At 36.8% G+C, this 9143-nt stretch overlaps 1 protein-coding gene across 1 annotated transcript; it reads right to left on the reverse strand.

The window, feature by feature from the left end:
* Nucleotides 1-3028: 3028 nt before the first annotated feature.
* On the reverse strand, nt 3029-4701 carry LOC127807293 (uncharacterized acetyltransferase At3g50280-like). The gene has a single exon (XM_052345007.1). It carries the CDS (start codon nt 4579-4581, stop codon nt 3181-3183), a length of 1401 nt encoding a protein of 466 aa, XP_052200967.1. The 5' UTR covers nt 4582-4701; the 3' UTR covers nt 3029-3180.
* Between the last annotated feature and the right edge of the window lie 4442 nt (nt 4702-9143).

The following is a 9143-nucleotide window of genomic DNA, read 5'->3' on the forward strand; positions in this document are numbered from 1 at the left end:
AAATAGGTAAAATAATAGTTATTATTGTTTTGATGCCTAAAGCAATTGGTAAATAGTCATGTTTAGGCATGTTGATGGTTAACATTATGAAGTTTTGTGGTATTCAGCATGCATATGACATGGTTTGGTTATGATTATAAAATGTATAAGTTTTGTAGATAGGTTGATATATTTGTGGTATCATATTTTCAAAGGATATTCTGTCGAAAAATTAAAAAAATTTTACATTGATTTCAATTTACATTTTCAAAGAATACTTTCTCACTACATGGTTTTTGAATTAAGCAAATTTTTTAGTGACCCAAAATGTAATTCAATACCTCTTGCTTGGTTTTTGTTCATTCATTGAGATAGCGATTGATTTATAAGTAATTTATGTCATTTTGTTTTGTGATTAAAGTAGTTTGGGATTGAAAAATTTTATGGGTTTATTTTATCTGTCATTTTTACAAGTATTGATATAGTTGTTTGTGTAGAAAGAATGGTGTTGTGGTAATTAGTACATAGTTAGATTTTAGTGTGCATATGACATGATTTGATTATCATTATGAAATATATAAGTTTTGCAAACAAGTTGATATATCTATTGCATCATATTTTCAGAGGATACCTTGTCAAATTTTTGACGAAATATCTACATTCTGACCTTTTTTATTTCACTAAAATCATGACATTAAAAATTATCAAACAATTTTCATCTTCATACATGTCTATATTCATTGTTTGATTATTTCGTATTTAAGAACTATATACATTATCTTCACACACATGATAAAGGGCGAATTTAAGCTTTTAATTTAGTAAGTATCCGAGTTCAGTACTTAATTATTTCGCGTTCAATTTCAATGTTCACGGGTTATCCTAATACATATATATTATATAACATATACATATAGATATATACATATATTAATATGGAAAGCACGCCACCCAGTCCGCAATTGTCTCCCACCTGCTCCTTTTGACTTTCAATTGAATTGAGGTTTCTCGAGAAAGCCAATTGTCCCTTTATCAATTAAATAATAAAATTAATTAATTAATTCTTATAATATTATATATATAATAATTATACACACAATATTATACTTGAATTAATTATATATTAAGAACATTTCTCATAAATAATATCCAACTAAGAACATCATTAATTTTTAAGAATATTTTTATTAACCATTAACACTTATTGGTAATTTAGTCTGCATTAATTTTAATAGTGAAAGAATAGTCAATTAACTCGAATTCACTAATCCAGTGTATTATCTACTTAGAGTGTGATCTTCTACCTTCACAACCATGTAGCAATTATGACATGTTAATCTCTTAACATCTATCAAGCCCTTTGACTACCAGGAGCATCTCTCCAAATCTCCAAAATACTTTGAAAAATCTTGAGTATCCTCTAACTAAGATTTAGAACGATCTTAATGGCAATGAAGTCAAAACTTATTACAAACCCATTAGAGCTCTCAATTACTGTGCACTATAGTCCCCTCACTATTGACATCCCGATTGAGTGAGAGCCATGGACTGACTAAACTCATAAGACTCAATAATTATGTCAGATCTAGTCTAGGGTGATCGAAATGACATATCGAAACTCTTTCTGACATCGAAAACTCTTTTCGATCATACATGCCTTGGCTAAGGACTCCCACAATCACCAATCGACTCAAAACGCATAGGATGTCCACCCTCATCTGATGGAGGATAGTGGATTCCATTAGCGAGCATTTGTCTCTATACATCACTACATAAAGAGCGCACAGAGAGTATCCCCACCTCTTACACCGGATAGTTCTGTTCAACTGCAAATCTCCGATACCGACGCACAAGACAACTCTGTTGCTTCTTATCAAAGTACCATATGCACAATTGAGAACCAGTAACAGATCATTAACCTCAAAATCCATGTGATCTATCGCAGACGTCACATTCAGTGGATGTTCAACTAACACCACTCACATGTTTACTATATGGATCTCATACAATGGGGTGTGTGACTCACCATCCCATTCCATTAGCATCACATGCTAAATAATGACAATAACCTATGTGTCAGTCTACTAATCGATAAATTTTAGTCCCCTTCTAATAAGTTTAAAGATTGGAAATACTTTTAATAAATCTTAAATTAGAGATTCACGTCACACAATCTCAACACCTTGAAAGTATGATCTTTATTAAGAAATCTAGGGACTCATTCATAATAATGAGATGAAGAGCTTATGAAAGAAAATATAACCATGCAAGATTATATTATTAGGCCTGTTATGCATACTAGACCTTATCTAAATCTAGCATTACAGGCATTAACACCAACAATCCCTTCCCCATCGTTTCTGACTCTCAAGCCCCATCTTCTTCGTCGACACTTCTTCTCTACCTCCGACGCCAGTAGTTGTTGTTTCCATCGAAGCAACCACCTACAGGAAGGCGAAGGGTTCTGCAACGCCAACGCCAACTTTGATGCCGACCCTTCTTCTTTACCTTTAACAATAACGACAACATCGACGGCGGTTGCATCTCTCTCTCCCTCTCATTTGCACCACCGTGCTCATTAGCTCGTTGACGCCGATGGCCCATTTGGTAAGTTTTCTAGCAACTTCTATTTTACATTTAAACATAGATTTACTAAAATTCAACTATTAGATGCTTTTAATTTTTTGGTACGTAGATCACTGAGACAAAGTAAATCTGATGGTTGATACCCATAATTGGAATCCATCGTGAATAATGGTCGGCGACGTTTTTCTAAAAATGTGTTTTTAAATTTTTTGATCACAAAATTAATTTTTAGATCTATAAAAAATCAACCATTAGATCAAACTCATTTTTGAATTATATGAATCACCAGCTAATTAATTAGGTGATCAATAGCAACAATAAGGCCAAACTAATGTCCAGTCTCTATTATTTTGTGCATTAATTCGATTTTCGATTCGATTCGATTATCACAATTTAAGTTTGGGCTAGATTCATTCGATCTATTCAATTAAGTTATTACACGTCTTTTAATTTGATTTGATTCGATTTAATTAGTAATTTTTAATATATTCGATTGGAAAATATTCCATTTGACACGAAAACATCACCCTCACTCTGTCATGCAAATAGGCTTGAACCCTCAAATTATTGCTACAAGGAATTGCACACACAACTTCTCAAAATCAGTGCATCGATCTAATCAGATTCCCAGACAGCATCCCTGAACTCCCGATCAGACTCAAAAGCCGCCATTGTTTCCGGCGAGAGGCAAATCTCCAAGTCCATGCTCCCGCCGCCCTCACGCCCAGGATACAGAGTCACCTTCCCGTCAAACTTGTTCGCGTACCCACTTCGCACCGCTACCGCCTTGCCTATTCCAAACTCGTTCCCATACACGTCGAATCTCGGCGAGCTGCCCATCATCACGCTGCAAGGATCGAATAACCGCCCCAGCTGGTAAACGATTGGCGACTCGAGCCAGCCCCCCACCCACTCCCGCACCACCTTGTCGGTGTGGGTCCCCACCGCTCGGTGGCACAGCCACGCCGCCCGCCCAAACCCGCCCCCAAGAAGTTCCGCCGCCGTGGAACTCGCGCACACTACTTGAATGCAGTTGCCGAAGTAGTTTTTGGGCACCGGTGGCTCCATTCTCGATCTGTTGTTCGCCGCCATTCTGCAGTTGGTTTGCTGCTCGTCTGGTAAGCGGCGAGCCCGCGTGATACACCGCCAAACCACCGCCGACACGGCCTGCAAGGAGGAGATCTTGTCGGTGTTATTCTCTTGGTTGGCCTTTGCTTTGAGTTGGGCTATTGATTGGGATGAAAAGTGGAAGATCCTTTCTCGGAGAGGCGGAGCTTCGTGTCGGCTGAGAAACTGGTCCTCGTCGGCGAACGGCAGGCGCAGAAGGGGGCCGTGGCCGTTGAGAATCCACTGGTTGTGAATTGGGAGCCTCGAAATGGGAAAATCGGAGCCCCCCTGGGCTCTGAAGATCTCCGACAAGGTGTTGAAGAACATCCAGAAGGACTCCCCGTCGCCTACGGCGTGGTTGAACGAGCATCCCACAAAGACACCGTCAACCAAATCCGTCACCTTAACCGATAGCAACGGCCTGGTGTGGCCGTCGTGGTTGATCGCCCGGTCGTGGTCGAAGAACGACTGGACGATGACCGGAACGTCAACTGGCGAAAGGATATCAGACACAGTGAGATTGACGGCGGCGTGAATAAATCTGGCACCGGGACTGCGGGTGCAATCAATATAGACGGAGGAAGAAGGTGGGCTTTGTTGGTTGAGGGTTACCAATCGGCCGGCGAGAGGGTAGAAATGGACGAGAGTGAGGGAGAGGGATTCCTTGAGAGTTTGGAGGAAGGAGGGGAGAGAAAAGTGTTGATGGGGGGAGGGGGGCTTGAGAAAGAGAAGGCCCTTTTGGATGTAATGGACGGAGAGCATGGCGAGATCCCATGGAGACAAGAAGATGGGATGCTTGGAGGCCTCGACGTGGTGTTTTGGGTTGACGAAGCAGTCTGAGATGAGATGTGTTGAAGTTGAACATTTGAAGAGTTCATTTTCAGGGATTTGTTTGTTTGTGGCTTCCATGGGATATCCAATGAAGAGAGTTGGTATTATTTGGGTGTGAGGAGGTTGGGTTCAATCTCTGGAGAGAGAGAGAGAGACAGAGAGAGAGTTGAATAATAAATATCGTCTTCCTAAGTTGCAAGGGTTGGCTTCTCAGCGTTCCCCCCCCCCCCCCCCCCCCCCCCCCCCCCCCCCCCCCGCCCCGCGCGGGGCGGCGCCGCGAGAGTTGAATAATATATTGCCCCGTTTATTATAGTTTAATTAAAAAAATTATAGTTTATAATTTTTTAATTATAATTTTTAAAATTTAGAATAAATTATGAACCTATTTGCTACAACTTCTTAGAAGTTATAGTTAAAGTAGTTGTGGTGTTTGACACCATAAACTGTAAAATAACTTATTTTTGTATAATTATTCATAATATCCTTAGTAGTTATAGAATGATAATTTAAAAATTAATTAGTGTATATGTATAAGTTTCAAGTGTTATAAAAAAATTAATTAAAGTATAGAGAGAGAGGAAGATGACGAGAGAGAGAAAGAGATTTGAAAATGGAGATGGCGGTGGAGAAGAAAAACCCATGATTGCATAAACAATGGGGTAATTCTTTACTAAAAATAAGAGTAAAATTGTCATAAAAATGTAATTATTTAAGGAGAAGTTGTAAAAGCTGGGGTATCTTAGTTTTGAAAAAGCCAACTTCTACCCCTTCTAAAAGCTAGTAGAAGTTATAAGTTAGAATTCTATAAGATAAAACAAACACTACATCCCAACTTTTTTAAAGGTAGAAGCTAGAAGTTTTAGCTTTTAAGCTGCAACAAATATGGCCAAATATCGTCTTCCTAAGTTGCAAGGGTTGGCTTCTCAGCGTTTTAAAAGAAGAGAGTCCAAAGTCGAACCACACATCGCCCCCTCCTCCCCCTCCCGTGAAACTTTCGGGAAACCCCTAAGAGGCAAATCCAAGGGCATTTCGCGTACATATTTATAAAGAAAAGGACAATTTATACCCGTAAATAATTTTATTTAAATTTATAACAATTTTACATAATAATATAATTCTTTTAATAAACCATATAATTTTTTTAAAATAAATTTATGTGTGTTACTTTAGTTTTAAGGATTATTTACTAAATTAGTTTGTGGTATAACATTTCCTTATTTAGTTTTAAGGTAATGATAACTATTCTCTTTAATTTTAGGATAATAGTTAACTTTTCGTAAATGTACATTTTTTTGGGCTAAAATATATTATTTTTAATTTTAAAATAATATTATTAATTAATAAAATATAATATATATATATTCTATCGCGAAATTGTTTTGAAACTAAAAATAATGCATCTTAATTGAATTGAAGATACATTTATTGAAACTTGACTAGACTATTACACAAAGGTCTATATGAAAATATTCAAAACAATGAAAATTTAGTAAGACCAGAGGGTGGTCCCTGTAAAAAAGAAAATACAATACAAATAGCTCAGTCAACTAAATAAAATCATTAAAAAGACAAAATACACGTTTTTAAACGTCAATAAAAAGTTAATACTAAAGTACTACGTCACATAACTAACAAGAAATTAGATAAAGAACTAAACAAAAACATCTCCCACCTCTGATGCATGGAAATGAAAAACACGATTCAAAACTTTTTTAAATTATTTCTCTAATTTATGAAATGTTTTGAGAGTATTTCACAAATTATAAAAGAATTATTAAAAATACATTTCTAGCTACAGAACGCATTCCCGACATAAAATTACTAAGTCAAGTGAAGCCAGAACAATAGTAGGGTAGGGTTATTGATAATGAGATCAAACAACTCATTCCAGTCCGGAATATTCTTGGAAAACCAATCAAATTAATTGTGGATGATGAAAGGAAGATTGATCAAATTAAGAAATAATTACAAAAATTTAACAGAAAATATATAGACTCAAATATGTAATTTTTCTTTTTTAATGTAATGTTTGCAATACGGGATATTTTTTTTTTTCTTCGTTTGAGGTTTTGTTCTATTGAATTTTTTTCAAATAAGGTTTTAATGAAGGTTTAAAATATTATTTTTTATCTTTTATAAATTCTTATAATTTTAATAAAATTAATTAATTAATAATTTTTTTTATTTAATTTATATAAAGGGATACACTTGAAAAAATTTACCCTAAAAAAACCCATAACCAGCCATGCGAATTTACCATCTCTCCTCACTTTTCTCTTTTCCTCCGGTGGCTGTGCAAAGAACCTTTTTGTCGCTGCTTCCAGCGCGTCTTCGACAACACCCCATGAAGCAGCCTAATTTCAGCCCCCTTTTCGCGTTTCTTTCCAGTGCATATTGTATTGTGCATGCGTCCTCTTCCCAAAATTTTCCAACGCCCTCCATCTTTTTCCTCCCTACCGTTCTGTCCGTCCATGAAATCCACCGCAATACACACACACACACATATATATATATATATATATATATTGGAAAACACGGTAGCCAAAGGGAGACTTTTCTCCCCTCAATTGATTTAATCAAGCCCCCAGGAGCAATCATGCCCCTCTGGAGTAGCCCATCCCTCACATGTCTCTTCCTCTTTTATGTCAATTGACTTTTTCAATTTTCAATTGCTTCTTTTATTAAATTAATTTATTATTATTTTTTATATTAAAAATTATATTATTTTAATTTACACTTTATCCCACATTTTTTATTCTTACTTTTTTATAAAAATATTATTTCTTCATTTCTATTTTGTATAAAAAACATTTCATGTAACAATCCGTTATTGGGGTCTAGAATTTTGTAGCATTTAAATATATTTGGTGTATGTTTGTAGTATGTAAGCGGGTGAGGTGAGGCAGCAACTGCTAACAGATTCCCTTAAATTGTCGACTAATTGATGAAACTGTCAATAGATTGTATCGAATCTGTCAACCGATTGAAGAAGTTGTCGACATATTGCATTGAAACTATCGATCGATTGTTATTAGGTTCAGCTTCCACTATAGGAAGAAGGGGTATTGTCGACGAACTTTTCTCGACGGTTTAAAGAACTATCAGGAATACACCAAGATCCCCGACAATTTATTAAACCGCTGGGGATTTAATACAATGCCAGGCGGTTGTGGGAACCGCTAGGTATTCCATACACATCCCCGGCGATTTTTACAACCACCGGTTATGGAGTACACATCCCTGACAGTTTTTACAAACTGCCGGTGATGTTGGCCCATCCCCGGTGGTTTTTGAAACTGCCGGGGATATGATTTAATATAGTATTGAGAAAATTACCCCCTTTCCCTCTCGCGCCCCCATCCAAATCTTCCTCTTATCCCATTCTTTTCCAAAATCCCCCTCTGCAAACCCTAGAACCCTCTATCGCTTGGGCCTCGCTGTGTCTCTCTCGCCCTCACTCTTGTCGTTGAGTCGCTGCCTCCCTCGGCCTCGCCCGTTCATTCTCAGTCGCTCTCACCCTCGCTGCTGCTCTCGCCCTCTTCGTCTCTATCGCTCTCACCCTCACTCTCACTCGCCCTCAATCACTCTCACCCTCGCTCGCTCTCGCCTCCGCCCTAAAAAAAGGTTAGCCTCGAAACTTCTACTTTGATTTGGATTGATGACCAGAGCCCCTAAATCTGTTTGTCAATCCAAATCCATATATATGCTAATAAACAAGGATTCTTTTTATTTATTTATTTTACTCCCTTATTGTTGTCTGTTGTAGGTTTCCTTTCTAGGCTTCTTTAAAATGAAATGATAAATGTATTTGTCCTTGTTTGCGCACCTCTCAAAGTAATTGCATCGCGGTTGGAAGGTTTCCCATATATGTCATGTCAAATATAGTAATTTTACTTGTTTTTCATGTTCTCTTGACGATTGACAGTCTTAATTCATCCGGCGGACCGGTTTTTGTTATATTTACCGTTTAAGATAGATCATTACCGACAAATTAAACATTTCAGCTTGATTTTCCTGAGCAAAGCTCATTATGTCGGTCATTAAAGTAATTAGAGTTAGCTCCATCTGCCCTCTGAGAGATGGGGAATGTGGTTTACATAATTGTTTCTATTAGTACTTGGTGGAAATAAGGCAGAACGCCTAACAACTAATCAAGAAGGCAATTAATTGTTTCTATTAAATAATTAAGTTTTTTTAATTGGTACATGCAGTCGTAAATCAACTTAAACCGTAAGATGGAAGAACAGAACTTAATCATTTAGTACACAGGAAACACTTGATGATGAGCTTGAAAATCTCGATATTGGCACTGGGAAACAAGCACAAGCAGAGCCATTAAGTGGGTTCTCGTGAATATTAACTAACTTTCCCGTGTCTTAAAAATTAACTATCCAAATCATGCTTTCGATGAGTTTGTACTAACTTTGTCTTAAAAAATTTCGTTAATTTTGATCTTGTGGACTACATGAAGGCATGTTTTCTTGTGGCAGTGTGCCTGCAACTAAAAAACCCTAAAAATAGTCAATTCATTTCCAATTTGGAACCCTCAGCCATGTACTTGTTACCTAACAATGTTTTTAAAATGGGTATATTACTTTAATTATTAAATGGTTGCAAACAAACAAAACACTCTGAATTAA

Source organism: Diospyros lotus, chromosome 8, assembly GCF_014633365.1.
Source record: "Diospyros lotus cultivar Yz01 chromosome 8, ASM1463336v1, whole genome shotgun sequence".
Lineage (NCBI taxonomy): Eukaryota > Viridiplantae > Streptophyta > Magnoliopsida > Ericales > Ebenaceae > Diospyros > Diospyros lotus.